The sequence below is a fragment of the Phalacrocorax aristotelis genome, chromosome 3 (assembly GCF_949628215.1).
Source record: "Phalacrocorax aristotelis chromosome 3, bGulAri2.1, whole genome shotgun sequence".
Classification (NCBI taxonomy): Eukaryota; Metazoa; Chordata; class Aves; order Suliformes; family Phalacrocoracidae; genus Phalacrocorax; species Phalacrocorax aristotelis.
The window spans coordinates 104,452,070-104,479,441 of record NC_134278.1 but is presented as its reverse complement, the minus strand read 5'-3'; the positions used below and the strand labels follow the sequence as shown (position 1 = coordinate 104,479,441).

General features: G+C 36.2%; 1 protein-coding gene across 1 annotated transcript in view; it reads right to left on the bottom strand.

Moving 5' to 3' along the window:
* The window catches only part of USH2A (usherin), a 391,200-nt gene that overhangs the window by 304,713 nt on the left and 59,115 nt on the right, over positions 1–27,372 (bottom strand). Inside the window, exons 11-15 of the mRNA XM_075088896.1 lie at positions 19,937–20,132; positions 16,036–16,677; positions 10,210–10,393; positions 4,937–5,100; positions 693–851 (exon numbers count right to left, since the gene is read on the bottom strand). Coding sequence (XP_074944997.1) covers positions 693–851; positions 4,937–5,100; positions 10,210–10,393; positions 16,036–16,677; positions 19,937–20,132 — 1,345 coding nt within the window. The remainder of the gene's footprint in view (positions 1–692; positions 852–4,936; positions 5,101–10,209; positions 10,394–16,035; positions 16,678–19,936; positions 20,133–27,372) is intronic.

Genomic DNA, 27,372 nt, shown 5'->3' with positions numbered 1-27,372 from the left:
TGGCATTAAGCCACAGTTGTCATCTTAAAAAACCACTTGTGTGCCATATATACATAAAAACAGTATCCAAATCCATCTCCTTTTCTTTGGCAAGAGGATCAATAGGAGCACAAAATGGCCTTTCCAGCTAGGACAGAGTGTTGAATCCTTGAGGAATGCCTTCTGAGGATCCCTTTGCAAGCCTCAACATGAGAGAAGTGGCGCTGCTAAAGGCAAATCAGGAGCTACACTAATAGCTTAACAGAAGGTGCTAAAAGTTAGAGACCACAAAAAGCTTTCCTAATCTGTTAACAGTTTTAAAACCGGGAGGATGAGAAAAGCAACTTTAAGCACATTATGGTCTCTTCCATTCACCCCAATTCTTTCTCTGGGACTTTGCCTCTTTTAGATTTTGGAGCCTGTGTATATTTGCAGGGAATGCTTTTGGCGAGTCAAAGTTTTTCAGATTAAAAAGTAAAAAATTATCAGATATTTTGGGTGACTCAGTTTGCCAGATTTTAGACTGAAGCATACATGTCTTTCAAAAAAAATTGATAACACAGAACAGTAACTCACTAAATGAAAACAAATAATGTATTCAAATTCACAGCAGATGATAACAGAAACAAGAAATAATTAAGAAAAATTGCACATATATATAGATATGTACACACACACAAAACCTTTGATGTCATCTCCCTATAAATACTTACTATAAGGGTAGTAGTCCTTGGCTGTATAAATCTCAGCCTCATCCCTATACAGCAGGTAAGTAAGCCTGTTAGAATTTGGAGAGTCAGGGGGACTCCATGAAAGACTGATAACAGAAGAATTGAGAACTTCTCCTGTAGGAGGAGGTTGCTGGAATGGAGCTAAAACATAGACAAAAACAGAGGATGTAAAAATGAAGGTAATCAATAATCACACAAATTCAGTTAAAAATGCAAAGGAAATGCTAAGTTTTTTCTTGGAAGAAACCATCAAGTAAACATACAGTCACTCAGGCAAGACATTAATAGACTAAACTGATCCATCCAAAAGCTCTCCAAAAAAGCTTTTTATCCAAGTACATGAAACAACTTTATACATTTAAACGAATGACAAATAAACTTAATACCCCTTTCCCCCCCAGATTAAAGCAAGTACACCACATTTTTCCAAACACTTTTTTTTTAACGTATTTCAAGACCTCTATAAAACAGGAACATGTTTATCTGGTCACATTATTGAAGTCTACAGTTCGATTATAATTTATTTTTTCCAGAGGATTCATTCCATTTTAGCATAGGCCAGGCATAACTTCCTCTATTAGAATAGAGGTGAAAAGTCTAACTAACTACAAATTTTACTGAAATGTTACAATAAGCCTACTTAATTAAATGACAAAAAGCATAAAGGGGCAAATTTTGAAGGTTATTGAGGCAATTCACTTCCATTTGTTTCCAATTGAACTTAAACCAATGAAAGCGAGGTGTCTAACATTTTAAGAAATCAGTTTGAGATTTCTATTTACCCAAATACTACTCTGCTATCACCTCCATTAACTTTGGAAAATGTGCTACTTAATTGCACTAGCATCAATAAAGAGAAAAACAAACCTGAAGGTCACAAGCCAAAATTTTCACATTTTCAGAAAGAGCAAAGCCCCTCCTATGTCTCTCTTGTAATCCAACTCTATGATCATGGTCCTTTCCAAGATAATGGCTGTTACTGAGAAATGAAACTTTATATGTGTAAATATACACATATACACAGGTGTGCACATAAACACACAGTTTTACGGTTGGACTCAATGATCTTAAAGGGCTTTTCCAACCCAAATGATTCCATGATTCTATATTTATGTTATTATTCAAGCATGAATCCATATCCTGCTATAAGACCTCCAGCCAGCCTGTTACACTTTCCTTAGAAAGCACTACTTCCTGACCCTCCATATCTGTTTTGGCAGCTAGTAATTGCTATAGCTTGACTTAAAGGTAGATTGTGCCATACCCTACCCTCTTTACCAAGGGAGGGAAAACCAGGAAAGTGTGGGTCTAGAGGAAACCATTTTGCTCCAGGAATGAGAATAGGCAAGGGCACTACAGAAATCAGCATATGGAGTAAGCTACTGGAAGCTGGATCCAGAAACACCCGATAAGCATTTCTCCCTTACATTAAGCATTATGTGAAAATATCAACATTAGAAACATGTGGCTTTTCATTACTTTTTTTCACTCTCTTTCTGTTTATAAACTATCATCATCTCCATTACACGTGTATTTGCTTAATATACACAATTCATCAGAAGTTAATTATCAGAATCTGTTCAGCCAAGCTAACAGAGGACAAGAAGCAAAGAGTGAAGTTGCAGACAGAAAGCAACATGAGGACCTCAGGCCACACAAGTATAGTTGTAGAGACTTACACCAACATCAGTGGGTCACATTACATATGGGTTTTTAATACAAATCTAAAATGTGAGTTGAAGCTCTTTATTTAGAGTAAGATAATGAGACGCCCTTCTCTTACTGCAGTCTCTCAGCCAAGAAATAGAAAAGAATGTTTCTAGAATTTCACTGGATTGAACAGAACACACAATCACCATCTCCCATTAGAAAGCATGGGGGGTTTGGCTGCCAGTCTAGAGTTTTTGAGTTCAGCTGCATTAGGAAGTGAATGTATGCTAAAGGGTCTACAGGAGTAAAGTTTGAGAATCAAAGGAAGTAAGTGCTCCTAAATCCCTTTGGCATTTTTTGAAAGTTTCTTTCCATGTAATACATGTGTACAAGACCCGAGCAATCAGAGATTTACTGGCACAACCTTCATTCTCTGTTCTCAATCTCACACTATTGCACGTTGCTTCCATGTTTGCTGCTCTGCATTTTAGATGTGTAAGCAAAGTACTGTATATCAGATTTTTCTATGGAGCACCTAAGATATTGTTGGGCAGAAAAATTGAAAATAGGTCTTTTCCTTAAAGAATGTTAGTTGGAAAGTGACAGCAACTTACATTTGCTCCCCTTGGCAAAGACTTATAACCAGTAATGGCATGTGTCAACAAAATACTGTTCTGCAATTAAAATAACCACAAATATCAAGCTAGGCAAAGCTCCTTATCTGTGCAACAAGTTAAAATATTTTGGTATGAATAACCAAAAGACTGCAATTGCTATATCACTTATGTCCAGAAGAGGACTCCGCTTGTCATTTAGAATGCTGCCTGATGTATTTTTTTCTAACTAAAATCTATGATATTATTTATCTATGTCATATCATTATTAATCAATTTTATAGCTGAATTGCCATTGACCTTTATCCAATGTATATCCCAACATAAATAAGTAGGTTGGTTTATGTTTGTAAAGCACTTTGAAGATGAACAGCATCATAAAAGTGCCATGTATTATTATTATTATAAATTCAGTTGAAACATCCTACATTTTTTAAAGAAACAATAAGCCAATCACCTATCTGCACAATGAGTAGATACTACACTTTCTACAGAAGAGCATGGGGAAAAACAAAAACAAACTCTTTCTAAGCACTTCCAAACTTGGAAAAAAAAAAACATCTTAGGCAACAAACCAGTTAATTTGTTCTATCCCATTTATAGCACTGTGCATTCTGCAGTGCATATAATTTGAAATTTAAACTGATGTACAATGAAATACAAATGGCAATCAAAGTGAGAGCTGTCTGTCCTTGTAAGCGAACTCTTTGCGCACGTATGTCTCTGCTTGCAAATCTACAGTGTGGGCATATCACAATGATGAGTAAATACCTATGCAAAATATACAAAGAAATATTTTGTTGAAGGAGGGTCGAGAAACATACTCCAGATGTCGCTTGGGAGTGTCTAACCCTGTTGTTGCATTACACGTGGCTACCTGAGCTAACTCTCGTAGTAAGACCCATCTGGCAATTATTAATCAGGTCTGCTGACAGAAACGACCAATTATCATCTACAGAGTTCCTCAGTAACTGGTTCCATAACTTCCAAGACTGGGCTGTTAACTGCATGTGGCAGTAACCTGTGTCACAAATACGCAACACAACTTTTTCAGAATAAGCTGAGGTCCTACCCACACAGTTTGGCATTCCATGGCATAATGGCCTCAAAGCCTGTTTCTGAACATTGAACTGAAGGCAACTTAAAATTAAGTTTTTCATATTATGTATATTATTTTTCCTCTCCTCCTTTAAAATCCCTGCCATCTTAGAGACTGCACTGGTGAGCAAATCCGAACATTTAATTTTGACTCCTTATGAGACAAACAATGGTTAAAGTTGTGCCTTCTCTTCATATACAGACTTATTGCAAGGGCAGAAGTGCCGATGTTCCATTGCAACGTGTTTTATTACAATTCACGATCTGATTGTCAACGTAGCACTAGCCCCATCTCACACACGCCAATTTATAACTCTCTGTTACACCACATCACATATTTTCCCAAACTGACTGAAAAACTCCCCGGGAGGCGAAAGGCAAAGCTACATTGCACTGAGGAGCAGATTTTTAATTAATCACCAGGAGCAGGTCTTCAACAGACCTCCTGTTCTTCAGACCTTCTGAAGACAAGTCTCCTGCCTCCCTGTCAATGGCAGGAAAGAGGGCTAAATTTTACAAATACTATTGCGTTCATGTGACTAAAAGGTGAACTCTACATTGGTCACTACAGAGAACATGGTGGGAAGTGCAAGGGAGCTATGGGCCATTACTTCTCCCCTGGGTTAGACTGCAAGCATAAGCTGTGTGTATGACACAAAGCATTCTGTACATCTCTCTGGAAAACACTCCTAAGATACTCACAGTGAAAAATCACCCAAACTTCAGGGACCAGAAATTTGGGGGGGTGGGGGGGTGAGTCAAATCCAGTTTTAGTACATTGCTGACCTAATTTGATACTCACTAAATCAATAAAAAAACCCACTAATTTGAAAGACATGCTTTTAAGACCTAACATCCACTTACTTTTACTGCAACCAAATAGGTTGTGGACATCCAAATTACTAGCATCAGGAACACAGTTGTCACATTTCAAGCCAGTTACAAATTGTTTACAAACACACTGTCCAGTAACAAGATGACAAGTCCCATTAATGGCTCCTGCAGGATGACAATTACAGTGCTGACATCTATAAACAAAAACAAATCAAGGAAGTGATCAAAACACATTAACACTCCAGTTAAGCACAGTAGGGTTCTGTTTGAAAGATTCTTGGGTAACATAATTTTAAAAAATCATAAACAGTTCATTGGCCTGAGACACAGTAGAAAATCTATTAGCCTGATAATAAAAAGTAACTTACAAAAAGTTGCCCGTTATAAAAAAACCCAAACATTAAAAATCTCAATACCAGAATAATATTTTAATTTAGAGAAAAACTGCTTAGAATCAAAGAGCTTTTATATATATTGATTCATACACAAAAAGGATAATGATGCTTGGTAATAACCAGATTATGCACTCAGTCCTGCAACGCTTACTCACACAACCTTTCTTGCAGAGCTGTAGAGTTTGGTGATAACATGTGCAACCTGTTTCATAGACTTCTGCACAAAATATGCAACTTTCCAACTTAGAGGAAACTAGGCTTTTGTTGAAAAAGAAATCAATTAATTTCTTGTCCACAAAAGCAACTTGAAGTTGAAAAAAATAATGTGCTGTGAATAAAGAATTAACGTAGACAAAAACTGGGAGGAAAAACCCCTCAGATTAAAACAGTGAAAGAAAACAAACTAGCAGAAATATGAATATTATAACAGAAAGCACATTTTCTTTGCAGCCTGATGGACAAAATTGAAAATAAATAAAAAGAACATTTCATTAAATGTGTATATTGAATTATTTTTTCATTTAAAAGAACAAAAAAAATTTAAAAGCATTGGTATCACGCCAATGCCACATTTCAATTCTGTAAATCTAGCATCAGTAGAGTACTTTCAGGATTAAATTACGCTTTGGCTTTTGCATGTGAAAACTCTCGTGATCAATTTGTTTTTCACTGAAGATACTATTTCCCCACTTGCACTCATTTATAGCAGGAATACCAATGTCAGATCATGCAAATATTCAAAGACTCAGGATGTCTCAGAAGTTAAGCAAAGCAATTTTTTCCTTACTGCAAATACTGTTACACTATCCACTGCAAGGCAGACTGCCGTTGTTAGTCGTAACAGAAAGTCAACAACAGCAAATAAAACATTGTACTTTAGATTCTAATTTCACTATATTTTAATTGCTGCAGACTAAAGAGTTTTGAAAAAACTTGGACTGGGAGAAATGTAGGGCTGTACACTGCAGCTAAAACACACTGGGAAACCTACACATCACTCCTCTTGCCCTGAGCTGGAAAAGTCCCATTCTCAGGCATAAGCAGCATCAGCCTAGAGGGAATTTTAAGTTACTCCAGATGCCACATCCCAAGAAGATGAAGCAGCAAAAAGACCCTGAGAAATCCAAGGGAGAGACAGCCATGCCATGTCCCCTTTGCTTTGCTAACCCTAAGACTAGACAAGAGTTCTTGATTTATATTTGGCTGTTCTTTCCTTGGCCAGTTTCACCAGATCCAAGGAAACAGGCGGTGATGCCTTTACACAAGTTTCTTCACCATTTTTTCCAGTCATCACCATCACCTTGGTCTATCTCTTTTTATCTATGTGAAGGCAGAAACAAAAGTGAGTTCAGTTATATTTTAGGTATTGGATTTTTAAGGCAAAGGAGAGAGGAGGGAAGGGGGGGAAACCGTTTTCACATTAGGACACTAAAGTTCAGGTCAACAATCAGTGAAATAGACATTAAATGTGACAGATTTTTAAACAAGTTTAAGAAAACTCTTCACATATATTTTCTGCCCATCACGGAGCTCTCTGTATTAGAGCTTCTTTACTCGACAGCAGCTTGTGCTGTGTGATCTCCTGGGTAATCATTCAACACCCTTAAAAAGGCTGATAAAAGCTAAAGCTGCAAAATAAGCTGCAAATTTGTTTTATGGACTAATATCCTTTTGGGAATAAATAAAATACATTCTCTCTTGTAAACCACTATACTGTAGTTTGCTCTCTTTTATAGTCAAGAGAAAAGGGCAATTTTTTCAAACTGTATTAAGTCTTTTCATCTGTAGACAGTGCATCCAAATCCCCCGTCAAATAGCGGTTTTGTTTAGACTATTTAAATGTCATGAGTTAAAAAAAAAGGTTCAGTTCGAGAAAAGAAGTGAAGGCAGAATTATTTGCTCAGTAAGACAGTAATTTATTATTTCATAATTTCATTACATGGTGATATTTAATTCATATAGTTAGGGGGGGTGTTAACAAAAGTGTCTCAATAGGTAAACACTAAAAGTCAAGCTTCTTTTACTGCTCTCCTGTATATTACTGCACCTCCTATGAATAAAGGCCCCCTGCGTATTCCAGTTTTCATTATCATTCACACATGAGACAATGAAACTCACATACACGTACAGTCAGAGTTTTCAGTGCCTGGCAGGGTGGGGCTGCTTCTTTATGCTTGAAATAGTTGCATTTTCTTCTAGGAAAAATGTAGGGTCCCTACCTCCACCTATGCTGAATTAGGCTCCAGATCCTGTGAACTGCAGCATACGTGTTATCATATTCTCTTCCACAGGATTACACATTATGTTTGTGTAATCACATGCATTATTTTCTTAAACTGCAGAACACTAGCACTAGCTTTGCTGTTACGCATAGATCATGCTTTTCAGTCAGGATTAAGGATTCTGTCAATTAAGGATTTTTTTAAAAATAACTAATTCTTTGAAACTTTTAATCATGTAAGAAATATTGTCAGCATTCTCATTAAATGTTATTTCTTCAAGATTCCCCGAGTCAAATATATACAAGTTTTAGTAAAACAGAATAATCAAGGAAAACAGACTTAAAACATGGAAAGAGGAATGTCAGGCCAAGATGAATTGCAATATTGATTTTGTGAGGATAAATGGTTTTTGTAATATTAATATAGAGAAACCTTTATTACATTGACTCTCTAGGTGCAGTTAGAGCCTCTCCAGCAATCTGTTTAAAATCTTCATTTTTCATCCTTATGGGAAAACCTCACTTGCTAAATGGATTTCATAAACAGTAATCCGTCAAGATATATATATATAAACAATTTGTGATGTTCATTGACCAGTTCATTATAGTAAACAACGTAGAGGTAAAGCATTTCAAGTGTGTACCAATGCCCGCAACCATTACAGATTGTTCAGACCGCGGAAAACATGCAGTATCTCTAACTCTTTAATTGTCAAGGAAATTTTCCTGCTTCATAAGCATTAAAAAATACGGAGTTCCTGTTTTATCTCAAAAACATCAGAAAGTAAATCAGCTCACATATACGTTCCTCTCAGAGTGGGAGAATTTTAAAGCCTCACAATCTCTGTGTGTCACAACTTTTGATTCTTTCTGCTGTTGTGCCAAGACAGATACGTCTTTGCCACTACAGATAGCTCATATCTTTTTGTTCTGTAACCACAGAGTCCTTAAAAGACACTTGGAGCAAGGATGGTTTAAATGACTTTGCAACTTTACAAAGAAAGGAAAAGCACATCATTGTTTTTAAGAAGATATTAACAGTTAAAGAAATGGATTAAAATAGGTTTATAAAGACCTGGATTATAATTTTCAGTGGATAAACGTTTCTGCCTGAGGAACTGAGGTACGTTGCCCGAGCAGATACTAACCAAAAGGAAGCCAAGCATATGGAACACAAGTAACCATGTTAACGTACTACTGGAGCAGTCTTCAATACTGTCATGAGGATTAAGTAGTATTAAGGCATTAAAGCCAACTCTGATTCAAAGTCCAGAACTGTAAAAACTTTCTAACTTTACAAGATGTTGATCTAGATAATTCTAGATATTTCCATGATTTAAATATCAGAAGACAGCTCAAAATGCAAGTAGTTGGAGGCCAATGTCTACTTCAGGAGAGCTGTTGCTTGATGCTGACAAGCTTCTACATTACCTGCTAAAACTGGGGGGGGGAAGGTGTGTGAGGGTGTGGGTGTAATCTGTTCCAAATAACTAAAAAAAATCGTTAATAATAACAAAAATACATTTAAAAGGGAACTTTAATATTACAGAGATTTTATTCCTTACCATTAGAAATTACAGGAAGTGAAAATAGGAAGCCCTTATTTCTACAGACTACTTTATGGCCATTAGCAAATGCCTCTGTGACCCACAACAGTAAAAAATAATTTTAAAAATCTCCTAATGAGTGACAGTAACATAGAAGTTAAAGTGAAAAATCTACAGAGTAATGTAAAGTATATGAAAGACGACACTGATAATCACTGCCTAAAAGCATGTCCACCCCACACTAGCTGGGGAGCATAGGGAGGGGAATGTTGTACAGATTTTGCTTCTGCCTGTGTTGTTTTTTTAAAGGCAAAAATACAAAATATAACTAAATAATTTAACACCATCAGTCCGCATGAAAACATGATAGCATTAGAGCTGTGCAATCTTTCTAGACAATATTTAAAAGGAAATTGAGATTGTGGGGATTAAGCAAGATGCTCCTGGAAAAGAAAGATAGAGCAATAGTTGGAATAACAATGCATACCTATAGTTACGTTTTCCCCCTTACATTCCAGGGAATATGTCTATATACATTCAGTGTACCTAGAGGCCCCAGGCTATATCAGATAAACAATTTACCCTGTGGCACATAACTAAATGCAGAAAAAGAATACACTGCTTCAAAAAAACAGATTTTTAAGAGGAAAGGTGGTATATTTCAACTGCTGCTGCTAAAAGAAATTTGGAAAGACAAGGATATCTAATTTTTTACATTTTTTTCTTTCCCATTAAAATGCCTTCCTGAAATCTTCAAAAGTATTCACCGGTTATAAGAATGGCACATTGCCTGTATTTTAATAGTCAATGATTAACACCTCAGAAACTGACAACATCTTAAGTGAAGATGCAGAGGAAACAATTGCCAAGTAGCTATGACAGTAGGCAGCATTAGCTTTATATAGTTTTCACGTTGTTTCTACTTAAGTCTACTTAAGAAGGCAAAACTTCCATTTCCTTCAGCTCATGGGAGCACAGAGGGTTGTATAATGTACCACATATAAATCAGACTGCACACAAATTCAAAGGATTAACGTAACTAGAGCACATCTTTTCATTGTCAGTAAACCTTTGAATGAGCTACTATGAGAAAAATGTAACAAGGAGGTTATAAGGGACCTGTGAAAAAGAAACACTCACCTCCCTGTGACAGAGTCAAACCCAAAATAAAGTTCTTTGCAACGTTCACACGTCTGTCCTGTTACAGAGGCATCTTGGCAAATACATTGGCCGGTTAGTTTATCACAGATCTGATTCAGTGAACCGGCTACATGGCACAGGCATGGCAGACAGCCAGCAACACTGGATGGAGAAAAATAAAAACCTGGAAAAGAAAGGGATTTTGAGAATAGACAATATGCAAAAAGTGAACACAGATTATTAACAACTTGTGTATAATTGGGGATGAAACAACAGAACTAAAGCTTAGGTAACACACACACCAACTCAAATAAAGCAATACAGTCCTCCCACAGGGATGAGCTTCCAAATCTTCTCATTGGCACTTTGTAAAGCTATCATTCATCCTCCAGTTGCCAACTCCAATTTTTTATTCTCTCTCTTCAGACTTTATTTTAGACAGAACGAGTGCAAAACAGGGAGTACATTAATGTGTCCATGGGGCAAGTAAAGACCCAGGGACACAAGAGGTACTAACAAATACACTACAAGAAGTAGAGACATAAAAATTAACATACAAGATCAGATATTTATCTATTCTAGTCTGGGATCTCATCTTTGACAATGGCCGGTTGCAAAATGGCCATATTTCGGAAGAAAGTCTCTTAATCTTTCTTAAGCAGTGGTTGGCTTAACCCTTGAAACACACAAATGTTTCTAAAAAATCTACATTTGATGAGTGCTCCCAGGTCTATGTAAAATTTATATTTAACTCCTCCTCAACATATAGCTTGTATCCTACACAAATACTTTTACAGAAGCTGATACACTGATGAAGTTACTTATCTGCTATAAAAAAGCTTTCATTCTGAATCCCATCCTTCTGTTCCTGTATTATTTCCAGCTATGAACTGGGGCATTTATTTCACCTTTCCCACAGTATATTTGGTATGTTCTACTATATTATCCTTCATTCTATTGTCCTCACAAGCTATCTTTACCTATGCAAGTCTCTAACACGTTACTGATAAACACAGTTAGATAGAGTTTATACACCTCTAGTCTGGTCATTTAAGAACTTATCTATTATTCATATCCTCACCCGAAATTTCAAACAAAAGAGCTCTTAAGTACTTTTTTTAAATGGTGCTGTACCACTTGCATAATCTATTTTGCTAACTATGGTCTTCTATTCCTACTAACTTCTATATGTCTGATTAGAAGACAATTCGAGTAACAGCATACCAGTAATAAATATTATGATATAATTTTCCAAAATTATTTTCTATTTTTACCTGATTACTAATGGACATTTTACTGGGTTCTTCCCACAAATCACTCTGGGTTTGTTTGTTTGGGGTTTTTTTGAGTGGTACTCTTGATTAAAAACGTAGCGACATGTATACCTGTATGAGTTCTGCAAACGATGATGGTAACGCAGTATTAACTGGCACTTGTCAACTGCAAGTACCTATCTTTGAACATCAGTTCTAAGATAGAACCATTGATAGGAGTTTATGTCTCTGCCAGCTGGTTATTATTAATTATTCAATAGAAGAATTTCAACCGTTACTCAGATACACAGTATTTGCACAGACTTCTCAGACACCTTCCCCCTCTCTCTAGTTCAATTGGTTTCTTCTTAGTCATGTTCTCAGTTACCAAATCTTTTTTGCTGTCCAGCAACTTTCTGATGTTCTGCTTTATTATAAAGAGCCCAAAATTGTATTGTAACATATCACCCAAGGCCTTATTATTTATTTTTTCTTACATGAGATAGCTTTATATATACACCCCTAGGGTGGTATTCTCTGTCTTCGCAGCAGTGTTGCACTGTGAGCTCATATCCAAATAGCAGAGGAACTAAACAAATTGAAAACATTAGAATTTTACTGCTCAAATCTTTGTTCAAGTTTAGCCTCTGGTCCTCAGTGAGATAAATCTCAGGTGGACAGTGAAGTGATATCAGTCTCCAGTTAACATACATTCGCATCATAAAAAACCATGCTGTTGGCACTTTATTCCAGAGAGGCCCCGAGCTGAGCCACCACAGAGACTGAATAGCTTGAAGTTATTAGTGAGGCAGCATGTATTATCTCATACTGCAGTTGTCTGTGCAGTACAGTGCCCATCCTGTGCATAAATAGAGGAGACCATTTCCCAGCAATGTCACTCTTGAGCACAATGAACGACTTCACTCAAAGAACGTAACAGGAAGATAGGAAACAAGTTTAAGCTTGGACTCCTGCAGAAGGTCAAAGCACTTCTTCAGGACCCAGTTTATAGTTGCAGTAAATGATATGCACTCAGGCTACAACACATCCTTGTCCATTAGAAATTTTGCATTAAACTAACGTCTAAGAAAAGACTATAGTGGGTAAATAAACACATCTTTACTAAAGAAATTAATCTGTGCTGAGCAGGATTGATCACTATAGAATATATTGGTTTTGTCACAGCAGAGAAATTCATAGTTATAAAGAATCTATACATGAATGTAAAACATCCTGGCTCTCCTAATGTCATATTGCCTACACCACTGTAGCGCAGTGAAGGATTTGGTATAGTACTTTTTGATAATAACCTTTAGAAATGCTCTAAAAGTTTAACTAAGTTTCTGGATACCACCACAATATTTTTTTCAAAGGTAGCAAGTAAAAGCAAAAAAATATTAAAAGTGAGAGATAGGAAGATGGGAGAAAGCCCTTCTATCAACTAATTCAGAAGTAAATTAATGTGATTAAATGTAGATAAAAAGAGAAGAAAGACTGCATTAAAAATTCATACTGTTTTTCATAACCATTATTATTATTTACTTCCACCACCTACAACTTGGCAGGAAAGAGTAAGAAACAACTTAATGCAAGCTTAATTTATAGCAAGGTTAGAAGGGCTCATAAAACTTGCTTTATGAAGGATCCACTGTTGTATAATAGAGCCAATTTCCAATTTTAAGACAGCGACTGCAAATCTCTACAAGATCTAAGTATATAACTAGTATTATGCGTATTCTTTTTCAGATTTTTTTCCAGTTCAACCATAACTGATCACATTTGTCAATCAAACATACTCTTCAAAAGGAAGAATGAAAGTCATAGCAAAGTATTCAGCTTCCTTTTTTAATCATACTCTTATTATTTCTCCCACTGGATATCTCATGGAAAAGGAAAACCCAAACAATTCCTTAGCACTTTTACATGCTTACCAACTATGACAGTAATGCTCACCTCTTAATCACAGTCTGTGCTTCAAAATGCACAATTAAGAACACTGACAACGTTGTCACAACATACTTTACATTTTTCTGGCCAAGAGGAGAGGTAGTATGTACACAAAAACCCAGTATTGGTGCCTGGCCACACATCGTACATGCTAGCTTACATCTTTTCTGTACTGGCTTACATCTTTTCTGTACTACATACCACGACACAAAAATCTGTGGCCACTGAATAAAGAACTTATTAAAAAAAGCTTGCTTTTTTTTTTTTTTTTCATAGCCTTGCTGCTCTCATAACAGAATCCCTGAGTTGAACAGGATTTGTATGGCATAAATCCCAGTCAGTGTGGCACCACAGTCACAGAATGAGGCAGGGACAACTGTTCACAACTATTTGGGGGCTGGAAAGATCCATTTTCCACCACTGCAACCTAGGATATATCAAAAGCAGGTTTATCTACAAGGTAAAACTGTTCTTTCATTTGGTTTCCTGTTAAAATCAAGTGTTCCTCTCTTTGCATACACCACTAGTATAAAAAAAATTAGGAAGTACAGAAATCCACAAAAAATAGTACTTGTATGAGAACAGACTGGAAGAGGCAGGTCATGGACATAGCCTAATAGATGAAACACGTGCCTGAATGCTCCAGACAGAGTTGATTTTAAAAAAAAAATCTCATGACAAAATAATAAAGTCACATCCAGTTTGATTTTTTTTCCATTAGCAACTCCTCTTGCATTAAGATTTTGGTAACTTTTGGAAACCTCTCAAATTTTAACAAAGCACAGTGAAGATGCACTACAACTGGGATGTTATTTCAAATACAGACTTATAATTACATGGGGGGGTGGGGGGAGAAGACAGACAACATACAATGTATTCCACTCAGACCACACAGTGGAAATGTCCCAACGAGCCATGAAGTCCTCAGTGTGTTTTAGGGCTGCCAGTTTTAACTAATTAACTGTGTATTTCTCATTAGGCTGTGTTGGCTACATATATACTTGTAGTATGTTTTCTTATCTTTGTCCCAAAGCAAACTCATAGGACATACTTAGAGTACTTGAAAACATTTAAACTTCTACAATTTAATACCAGTATTACTAGCAGGCTATATTCACCCGTTTTATAGAAAACTCTCCTTTGGAACGTGCTAACAAAGAATAATTCTATAAAAGTTAGCCATATTAAGTTTCTAAATGAGCTCACACTGGGATCAACACTAAGATGTCAGTGAAAATACCATAGTATGCTGTGCTACACTAAGAGCAATACGATGCTTTTAAAATAAGTACTTACACTTTCACCTGCAGAAGAGAGCTCAGCATTCAGCACAGACATGCTCATACTTATTACGTGGAAAATTTAAAATAATTCTTACAGCAAGATTATTTTTTTTTTAACAGGAACTACTGTGGAAGTATTCCTTTGAGTGCCATGTAAGCTTTTCTACAAACCAGTCTGTTCATACTATCAATTAAACCTTTTTAAACCATTTAGTTCTGCATAAACCCTGGCCTTTCTTCTTCAAGGACAAGGGTGGTCACTGACTCGGCAAGCCTTGACATCACTCCTCTGCCGATCTCTGATTAAGTGGCTGCTGTAGAGGGTTAGCAGGTCAAATAGCACTGGAGGAGGAACTAAGAAAAACAGAATGCTGCCTTATTTATTAGTCTATGTACCTAAGATATTTTAAATTAAAGTATTTTTAAAAATACTTAATGGAGGTTAAGCAGCTTTTTTAACCTCTGTTCAAATTATTGAATGGCATATTAAAACCAATGGAGTTATAATGTACCTTTTAATGTGACCTGCTACTTTAATAAATTGCATATGTATTTAACTTGAACTAAACCTATCTGTTTAATATTATTCCTAAAGGTAAGTTAATATTATCTATAGTTTTACTTTACCCACCTACTTTTTAAAACAAAAACATTAAAATATAATTATAGAGCTTTCCACTTATGTTTTTAAATAAATGTTTTTAACCCTATTTACAATAATATGGTACAAAATCTTGAACAGATACATAGCAACTGCAGTATCCCCTACTTGCAGGGCCAAACTGGAAGCAGCCCTTATGAAAGCCAGTGCCTCCTCAACACAGCAAAGCAGGGGAATGCTTTTCAAGTGGCACACTTGCCAGCCTCAAAGTTAAAGCAACCATCTTGGTACCTGCCGCCATGCTCAGCTTTATGCATGAGGTGCCCTTCCTGAAGGGCTTGCACTCTGCCTTCCACATCCACATTTTTCCTTACGAGGATAGCTCCTGTTCATCAAACTATGCTAGTTTACCTCTTATTCAGTGAATGAGCCATGATGATTTATGTATTTTCTCAATACCTAGAACTCATCCTAACCTTATTTTGGACATCTTGAAACTGCAGTAATAACACAAATTACACAGCCTCTGGCAATAGAATAAATATTTGATGGTGATCAGGACATTAATACTTCCTTCTCATTCACACAGTTAGGAAGAAATGGAAGAATAATTAATAACGTAAGTCAGAGACGTGCCAGACATGAAGCTGTCTAAACACATACTAAAAACTGCAGGAACTATGATGATATCCAACAAAGCAAAACTTACTACATCAAATAGATTGTCTTCCAATTTTCTTACCTGGTTTACACTCATTACACCTTCTCCCCTGACGCTGAGGCAAACAGACACACTGTCCAGAAACATGGTCACAAACTGTTCCTGCCAATGTGCCCAGAGCATCACAGTCACAACGCTGGCAGCCAGGGAGGTTGCTTATGCTGAGGTTGTATGTATGAGGCACGCACTGACTGCACTGGAGGCCAGTTACACCAGCCTTGCAAGGACACTGTCCCGTTGATTTGTCACAAAGCAGAGAGCCATTTACTGTACCTGCCTTATCACAGCCACATGGCAGGCAGGCAAAGGAATGATTTTCCTGTACTTTGTGGTAGCCATCTAGGCATTCGTCACATTGTCTTCCTCCGATATTTGGTTTACATGCACACTGCCCTGTCTTCGCATCGCACACAGTCCCAGAAAATGACCCTGCAACGTTACATTCGCAAGCCTTACAACCAGTTACATCCAGCCCATAAAAGTTGTCCATGCAGGTATCACAGTGAAGCCCTTCCACTCGCTCTTTACAATTGCACTGCCCAGAGAGAGGGTTGCAGAATTGGTTCACTGAGCCATAGCTGTTGCACCAACAAGGTTCACATCCATCTTCATTAGAATATCTGAGCGCTTTAAATCCAAAATTGCAACTATCACACCTAAGACCTGAAAAGAGAAAAGTTATTAATTAAAAAAGCGGAAAAGCTATTAATTTCAATTTCAAGAAAGGGTAAGTAGGCTACACTTGGAGGAAGAAAAAAAGGAGAAAGGAAAAGTAATATTCTTCACCAGCATAATTAACAGGAATGGCAGGGCTGCACAAATCAACTGAATAACAGTGGCATCCCAAAAATCTGTTTACTTTTCCAATTTGCTTCAGAAGAGATGCATTTCTGCTGGCTTCTCAATACAATTTAAGATACTTCTGCAAGAGATTCTTTGTAACATTTCTAAGACAAACCAGAATTAATCTCTCTGTCCCCCAGAACAGCACCTGTTGCACAATCAATGCTTACGTGAACTCTTCAACCTACACAGAAATGCAGTATACAGGGAATTGCACTGGACTTTCAGTCTGTTCTGATACCAGATTTATATATTATATTAAAAACATTAAGTATACTCTAGGACATCACAAATTAGGCTAATTACGATGAATAATTTACTTAACACTGTATTTCAGTTTTAACACTGATTACCTTGAATGTTAGTGTTTATTGTTAGCACTTACTGAAAGCAGCAAATGTTTTCCATAATCCAGAATGAAATATTTTCATCTAAATGTATGATTTAGTTAACTCGGGCAGTACATTAAAATCTAAACTGTTTTCTTTGTACTTCATCCTGTATTTTTATTAGCTTTGTTTTCAAAGTCATCATTTGCTTTATCCCTGCCCCAAGGGATGGCATTTGTATTTTAGTTTATAAAACACACATTACAAGAAAGCAAACTAGATTATTATAAGAAAAATGCAAATTCGCAGTTATGTATTTTCCCTTGCAATGGGAAAATCCTTCACTATGATGCCACCACTTAACTGTTGCATAGAGAAAAATATAAACACAATGTTCCAGCAAAATACTGTCATCACTCTAAAAAATACAAAACCATACAAAAATACATCTAGCAACTTACATGTAAAAAAATAAAACTAAAAATGGTAGGAAATGCATTATACATATGGATAAAAACTCAAAAACTCCAACAGAAGGCAAGTTCCTTTAACAGTGATGAATGACTCACCTAAGGCATATCATTTAATTTCAATAAGGAAAATAAAAAAGGACCACTATTGCTGCAAATTTTAAAAATAACTGTATTGTTAACAAGAATTATGACTCATTTTGAACTATTAAAATTGGTCTACATGGATTCATATCATATCAGTTTTAAAAATATGCGCAGTGCTTATTTGAATATGCCATACATATTCCTGACAGGTAATCTATTCCTAACGATACTGAGGAAGGCCTACAGGGCATCACATTCAATGTTAACAAGTACAGGGGAGTTAGCACGCTTGGCATTTAATTCACATTCTTCTACCTTTTTATTCTAGATGAATGACCTACTTTAATAAAATTATTGGTGCTAATGTATTTTACTGGTGATAGAATCATTAGTAAGATTTAACAGTTGTGTTAACTCTAACAGTTCATGTTTCATAACACCACAGTCCATAGTTGCATTTTTCTGTTACCATGCTTGTTTAAATAGATAAAATGGCAATAGACAGATTGCTCTAAAAAGCAATTTAGAAATCCAAAGAGGAAAGCTCTGTGTTAAAGTTTGCTGCACACGTTCCAACGTACAGAAGCTTATTTACAATTGGTTTGGAAAACAAAGAAGATAATCCATCCTGGAAAGAATTAGGTCTTTATCCTGCAAACAAACACTTGCATAACTGCAGCCCCCCACCATAGTTAGTTAAATTTGCAAAAAGCATAGGTTTACACATTTTTGTATTACTATTTCAGTAGAAATAATAATTCTTATTGTTCTCATCAAAGGGAGAAAATACTTAAAATAATATGCAGAGCATCAAATACCTGAAAACCAGACTGTGCTTTTCTTGTATACCAACTCTCACTGAGTTAAGAAAGATTTTCACAGATGCAGACATGAAATGTAGGCAAAGAATATATAATTAAGAATGCTCCGAAGCCCTTTTCGTCAAACACAGAGAGTGGGTTTAAGATGCACAGAGATTATTTTTACTCTTAGCACCTTTTTTATCATATGGCAAACATAGGCGCTTGGCATTCCATAGGAAAGAGGAGAGAAACTGGTCAGGCTTATGTCTGTCTGGAGTTATTTTCATTATTTGTTGTTATTTTGTATTTGCTTTTGGAAAGTAGAAGAAAGAAGACACAAAGACTCACAATATTACAAGTAAGTCAACATTCACAAGTCAGTGAGACTTATAAATTAACATGTACCTGAATATTTCTAATACAACCCACAACCATGGTTAGCTAAAGAAAAAATAGATTACTAATTGTATTAATAACAAAGCAGAAAAGGATCTCTTCTGGGGTTTTTTGAGACATATGTATAGTCTGAGACATGTACAGTTACCATGCAAGGCTCACTTTATCAGGAAATTCTCCTTGCATAATATTCCCATACATCAACATTTCAAAGTGTATTATATATACTGTGTATTTTGGGCACTTGATAAATTTTGTCCTTATGTGGCTGTGGCTCCCCTCAAATATGCTGGAAGTAATAAATTGCTATAATCAAATCTAATTTCTGAAAAATACCTGTGGGAGTAACAAACAAAAAAGCACGTCTTGTAAAAAAAATGATAAATAACACAGAAGGTAGCAGTTTATTATAATCAGTTTGGCATTGAATTACAAAATTAAAATTATGTGGCCCTTGATAACTAACCCTAGCTATGTACATGATCTGTGGAATTATGTTGACTTATTTTGCATTTCATAGGAACAGTTCAAAGAAATATAATAGAAAAAAATGGATAGATTTATCACAAAGGACCCTGTAGCACAGAATATTTTAAGAAAAAAATCCATTTATTTTGGTCTATTAAGAAAACTAGCATGGAAACGATTTCCTTAGAACTCATTAAGTATAAAACATTTTGAAAAAGTGTTAATTTCCTAAAAGAAACATCTATGCAGTAAGCAAATTACATTATTTCGGTGACTTATTAGTATGGAGCTATGTAAGCTAATGTAGCTATGCCGTAAAGAAACTTCTAAAGGGTTGATTAAACTAAGCTTCAAGCTGTAGTTTGATAGAATTATTAAATTAATAATTTTTTAACAGTTAATTTCATTCATTTTTATAATCTGCCTTCAGCAAAGAAGTTTACTATACTTTTCATTTAGAAATCAAGTGTGTTTTATTTCCAGAGATAACAAGAAAAAAGGATCCAAACTCTTGCATTACACATACCAATAACATTTGCTTTGCACTTGCACTGGCCTGAATTTTGGTGACAGGTAATATCTCCATTGACTGTCCCAGAGGTATTACAGTTACAAGGACTGCAGCCATCAGGGTTTGACTGTTGTAGACTGTAGAATCCTTCCTGGCACTGATTGCATTGTCTGCCAGACACATGTCTCTTACAATTACACTGGCCTCCAATCTAGAAAGATACAAAATATTAGAGAATGATGTACATATCTATTTTTAGATGATACATTCATTAGCAACAAGAATTGGAGTATGAGTCGGCGAGGAGAAAACTTAAAAATGGAACAGAAAAAAATAAGCCTGTGTAACGCATACCTTTCTAATTTGTTGAGAGACAGAAGAAAGAGAAATATTACGCAGCGTGTAACTATTCAATTTTTAAATAGAGTTTAAAAGTCCTGTTCTTTCAAAACAGAAGGAAAAAAGAATTGAGTAAACAATGTGGCAACATTTACCATCTGGGAAGAGAAAACTGCAAAGAATAATTACAAAATTGCATTGTATAAAAGGTGACTTCTATTAAAACAAACAGTACTTTTTTGAATCACAATTACTGCAAAACGCTATCATTTTCAAAGGTCAAGTTTTGCATTTATTTTTGTACAGTCCATATGCTTACTTATTTTAGTGAAAATGCTAGTTAAATAAGAACAAAGCAAAGTTGAAAGATTTCCTTTCTGATTACACATCCAAGATAAATTTGTTCTTCCTTTACAGAAGAAAGCAGCTGTTCCTTACCCAACAGCTCAGTATCTGAAACCCTCTCCCTATTTTCTTGGTTCAGCCAGGTTTCAAGCATTCCACTTCAGTGGTGGGATATAAAGGTCCTCTCTCCTACACCCTAAATGGGTAGCATTGCTATTTGGAAGGAGCTGAGGCATCCTTTGTTATGCCTGGGCCATGATCTGGGAGTATTTGTCCCACATCTTGTGCAAGATTAAAGGCCTCCTGGAAAGTTCTCTCTATATTCATCACTTTCCGACACAGTGGGAAAACTGACCACAGGGAAAGGGCAATGGCACAGGGATGGGGAAACTAATGGAAGACATCAGTCAATACGCAGCCTAGATGAGAACAGGGAGTCAAACCAACCCAGAGACGCAGAGGATGTGAACTGGCAAAAGGCTTACGATTCATAATCAAGGAACAAAAACTAACTCTTCTAACTCAAGTCTGGGGACTGCAGAGGTGGCAGCAAACAATTAAACTCTGTGCTACAAGCAGTTTTCTTTGGCTCAGTGTATTTTTTACAGTGCAAATATTTACAAGTATGAAGAAGTACAGATTCAAAACTAGTTATTCATCTACAATGTCAACAGCTGTAGTTCAATGTACTTTGCTTTTAATTAGCTACCAGAACAAAAATTTCTCTTAACAGTTGTTTTTTTCATCTTAAACCTATGAGTCAGGCAAAGCTGAGACAGCAGGAGAGTCCTATGGCATTAGAGACAAAGTTACATGGAAGCTCCACTTAAAATAAATGTTATCGTGACACCCTCCAACCTACAGTGAAGCTCTAAGCATTATTAATATGAGATAAAATAGAGTATTTCAGCATGTAAGGGTAAATTCTCAGTGCAGAAAACACTGAATGAAAGTTAGAGAAGCGTGTATTCCTACCCCTTCCTCATAAAAGGATTCTGTCGTCCAATAAAACCTCTTCAATATGCTGTCATAATAGAGATTTATTACTGATGTATCAGCCACATTTTTCAGGAAGATGAAGATATTAAAAAGGAAAGAAAAAACATTATTTGATAAACAAACAGCAAGACAACAGCAAGGTTTTTGTAAGAGTTAAGAGACCACAACAGCAGAAAACACAGCAACAAGGGTTTTCAGGTTATTCCCATTTAGACTGGATTGGATCTAGATACTTAGTTTATTATAAGAGACCTAGTCATGCATCACAGTTATTCATCAGTGAACTGGCATGTGAAAAGCGACTCTTGAGTTTAATCCTAAATTAAGAAAAATACCTAGTTTAATACATAAATGTGAAAGAAACATTTTGTGTTTCTGATCACAGCATGCTCAGATTACACAATAGCAAGTGTTATATAAAGATACTTCATTAAGACTCAACAAACACATAATGCATACCCAAGACAACTTTAAAGTTACTCCAAAAGCTACCACATGAAGGAAAGCACTACATGCAAAAAGTCGTCTTCAAAAAACGGAAATCAAATCAAAATAAGGAGGTTAAATAAGAGCAGATAACCACCACCAAATTTTAAAACCAGAATAAGGCAGTACAAGAATCAGCTTTTAATGATCAACACGCTTAAGGCATGAAGGAAAAAAACAATATTTTTCAAATGTCAGAAACAAAGACTACCAGAGAATCAGTGAGGGCAATACATAATTAAGTGGTATGACTAGCAGATTCAGATTGGACATCAGAACTTTTCATTAAGAGGGAAGTGCGCTATCTGTAACAGGTTGCCCAGAGGGCATGTGGAATCTCCATCCCCAGAAGTATCAAGACTCATCCAGACAAAATCATGACTGACTGGATCTAGCACTGACAACAATCCTGCTTTGAGCTGGAGCAGATGACCAACTAATGCTTCTACAATTCTGTGTAGCATACGGGAAAGGTAAAACCACAACAGAGGTTGCAAAGACAGTATTGCACAGCTGTTAACAATGGAAGAGGTGTTATCATTCTATATTAGGAACAATTTTCAGGCTTCAAGCTGGTTTCAAACTGAAATGTCAGAAGGAAAACATTTTAGCAAAATCTCATCTGTTGAAAAGTGACTACACACAAGTCAAGAGTTCTAAATGAACTGAAATATAAAATTACTGAGTTATTAATTGCTAAAATCAACCTCAGTTAAAGAGGAATAACATTATAAACGTTACATCAATCTCTTTAAAAGGCTGTAAGGAAGCTTCTGAGATCTACAGACTAGTAACCTTTTTCTATACAGAGCGAGGTAATAGAAATTAAAACACGAGATTGATATATTGGAAGAGATTAGTACTTTTTTGCAAAGAAAAATCATGTTTCATGATTCTTCTGCATTTCTGTAAGTCAGCAATATCTAGAAATACTGCATATACTGAACCAAATGGATGATCAAGAAGTTAAAATAATTTCCACATCAAGAAGTACAAACTTAACACCTGGGGAAAACCAATGCTGACTATAGGTAGACAGTGATGAGTCCAAAATTAGCTACTATCACTCAAGAAAGAGCTGTTAAAGCTGCTGCATTCCTCCTAAAAAACATTTGAAAGCTCTGAGGCAGTTAAAAAAGGCAATAGGAATACTGGAATTATTAGGAAAAGACCTGAAAATTATACAGAAAATGTCATTCTGTTGTAAAAATCCATTGTCTATCAACATTTTGCACAATTTGTATATCTGGTTACCCTCTCTACAATAAAAGAAGTTGCAGAGTGAATAGAATAAGCAAAGATACAAATGAAAAGAGACTAAAAGAAAGACTTTACAGTTTGGAAAGAGATGACTAAGATGAAGGGAATACACGTCTGTAAAATAATGAATGGTTGACAGAAAGAATATTCATTATTGTTCACAATATAAGGAGGAGACAACACCCAGGAAATTATCAGAAAGCAGACTTAAAAGAATGAAAAAGTACTTTTTCGATACCCTTCAAGTGTACAGAAAACATACCTTTTTTATTATTTTTGAAGTGCATTAAAAAAATTAGTTAGATTAATTCCATATGTGGACACCAAACACAACTACTCAGATGAAACCCATCAGTTTGGCCTAGGTAGTCCCAAAACCATAAATAACTGCAATCTAGGAAAGTATATCACAGAAGGATCATGCTTCTTAACACCAGCTTCTGCTAACTATTAGAGAGGATACTGTGGTAGATGAAAGCCTCATTTCATCCCGTATGGCTGTTCTTATCACAAATACATGGAAACCCAAGTCTAATTGTGAGCAGATGGTAGCCCTTTCCTGAAGCAACAAGTGAAGTGTGTAGATTACTGAGTGCTAAGAGAAGCAAAGAGCACCAGTATCTTCAGCATAATTTTAAGCATCAACCTATTACAAGCAGCAGTAATTTCCATCCCATTCAGTTGCAGAAAATGTATGTCCCCAAACCTTCTCTTTATAGGGTAAAAAATATACTCCAGAAGAATAAACAGAACTCTTCAGAATCAGGGAGAAATATCCGACCAACTGAAGAATACAATTCAAATTTTCTCCAGGAACCAGGCAATGAAACCATTTGGAGATCTCCCTATATAAGTTTCCTCTTACCTTTCTGTCACACAGAAAAGAGTTTTCCATCTGTAATCAATACAAGTGGCAACAGGTTTCCTGGTTCTAAAAAGAGGGAAACTCTCATGGCACTTAGAGGAAGGTATGGGAAACTAAAGTTTTTGTTAGAGGTAGGTTTATCAGATTGCTTCTTATCAGATCTGAAAATAGGTTTCTATGTACCAGATTAGAGAATCTGCAAATTCTCCACTGACATTCTTCCATAACACTGATTTCAAAGTCTTGTGAAAAAAAGTCAAGCAGAAAAAAAAAAACATTCGATAGACAAGACAAAAAGGAAGCTCTGGCTGTATTCACAGATTACTATTTTGGTTTTGTCTTAGCTATAGGTGACTAGAAACATTTCCATTCTGCTTCTTCAGCCATTTTCTGTCAATATAGGATATCAAAATGAAAGATATCTATTGAAGTTTAGCCTCCAAAATACAGAATAACAAATTCAATTCTGTAACTCCATTTTAATCCTGCCTACTATAGAAAGCACGGCATTAGAAGAGACATGAATATCAGCTAAAGGGAATATGCCACTGTAATGCACTCCATATTACACGGTTTTTATCTTTCATATACTGCATACACTTCAAGTAGCTGTGCTGATTTTTAGATAAAAAGTTGAGATATATGCTCCAGATAAAAATAGTAGATGGGGGGAGGGGGGGGAGTAGTTAAAAGTACGTGTAAAACTGGGAAGGTTTGTAGGGTTCTGTAATTGCCCAACCTGCATGCTAAGCTCTTCAAGATTTTCAATAGCAGACTCTGAAGACAGAAGAAGGAACATGCTTACAAGCCTCACAAATCACCTCAGCTCAGGATGCACAGCCAGCATTATCTGGACCCTGAGGGCACCAACCAGCCTTAATGACCCTGAGCATCTTCACCTGGGGCCTCCACTCACACACCCTGCCCACAGCCCAGGAGCTCCAGGCAAGCTCCAGTCTGGGAATCCACACCTTGCCTAGGCTATGCTGCAGTTGTGCCTGTCCCCTGCCTCCTGGAGGGATCCCTTGGACTTAGGCTGCAGCCATGTCTTCAGCCTCATCTCCTGCTGGCTCCAGACGGGACTCCCTGGATGCACCCTGGACCTGATTTATCACATTGCCTTGTCTGGGGTTGTCAGTGGACCCTGTTATGAGCACTTGGCCATGTTCTGATGCTGCGGGACTGTGCCCCAGTCAGGGTGGGCACTGCTGCGCTGGGATTACACTCAGCAGGTTAATTTTCAACATCACTTTTACTCTTTGCGCAAATATTCTAAAATCAGTAAAGATTAAGTAAATGCAGAAGTTCAAAACACAGCACATAGCAAGGAAACATCAAACACAAAATACAGAAAAATTGTGAAGAAACAATAAAGTGGAAAATAGCCTGGAAGTGATACTGGGCATCCACAGATTAAATACAAACAATATGACACCACATAAATGTCATTCTGTGATGTACTAAAAAGGAATCTCATATTTAAGACATGAGAAGGAAAGGCAAGGCTTTAGCTCAAATAGTTGAATTAGAACACAAGAATTAGAAAAAGTAGGGTAAAAAGCAATAAAAAATAGTGTTAAAGAACTGGTATTTTAGCTAAAAGATAAAAGCAAAATTATGGTACATATGCAATCTCAAGTTGATATGAGAATTAGTTACTGCATTAATTTAGGAAATAAACTAATCATTGGGCTTAATTTGGGGAAAATTTGTCTTCAAAAAGGGAAATAAAGAAAAATCTTTAATTTTGCTGTACAGACAGAGAAGCACCAAAATAATCCAGAACCACTGTGAAATGCTTGGCAATGGGTGCTGTTACAAAGAAGTTGTACAAGCTGACAAATGTTTATAATGTTGCAGAAATAAGTGTACCATAGGTTATAATATGGAAATCTACATAAAAATGGGTAGAACAAAATTTCTATAACTACATAAAAATCTAAGTGAATTATGAAGCAAAATGATTGTTGTTATTACTATTATTATTTCTGTAAATCTAGCTTACCCTGGAAAAAAATGGTATCATTGAGAATACTGGTGGCAATTAATGTTTAAAGATTTTATTAACCAGGATTTCACCAGGTTTGCACTGGAGATATTACTGAACCTTCCCCTCCTCGCCCCGATCCAAATGCTACCTGTCATTTAAAGAAATAGACTTTAATTATGCTGGTTATAGAAGAGCAGAAAGCAATCTGTTCTCCTGTTGCTTATGCCTAAGAGGCCTGGTTCTGACCCAAACAGTAAGCAGACAGAAACAGCCTGTCTATTAACATGATCATCGCGGTACTAAATCACTTATGGAAAATATCTGTCTAGATTGTTCACTATGAAAATGAGTCTAGCCGAGTATTGCTACCAAGCGGTGGTGTATCTTGGGACCTCATCATTACAATTGTTATTCGATACAGAAAATCACTGATGCTGAGTTGGCATATATCCCTTGTGTCATTTATGATTTACGTATGAAATACACACTAGTCCCATATCCTTGAATGTAAGTAGTTGTAAAAAGTATGCAATTTCCTCCTGCACAAATGATGCACAACATCATTGCCCTTAATCAGGAAGCAGACTACTTGAGATTTCTGAATTTTAGATATACCAAGCAGCTCGCACTGCTTTAGACCGTAGTGGTACCACTCTTTAACTGGGGGACACTAACTCATTACATTTAGAGTCACAAATTCAAAGAGGAGCCTGTTCAGGGATGCTCCCAATGCCCAGTTACTAAACTTGTGTGACAGCTTAAGAAGATATTTAAGTACCCAGGACAAAGGGCGACATACTCCAAAGAATTGTCTTAATTATTGTTTAGGGTACAGCCCACCATTTAGCCACAGCACTCATCTAGTAGATATTCAACAAATACATATCATCGTCTCAGAAATATATATCTTCCAACTAACTTTCAGCCTTTCTGAAAGTTAAAACCATCTTTTTGTCCTTGGATGGCCCTATAATTTCAAATAGCTATTCTTTGGTTTTTGTAATAGAAAAAACTTACTGCCAGAAACATAATCAGAAAGTCTCTCCAATTCTGGAGAATTAATATGAGATGTGGCTTGATGCTATTAAATAAAAAAAACTAAAGCTGACACTTTCTAATTTTTTTACCAAAGTTAACTCCTGGTTCTGAAGACCAAAACACATGACA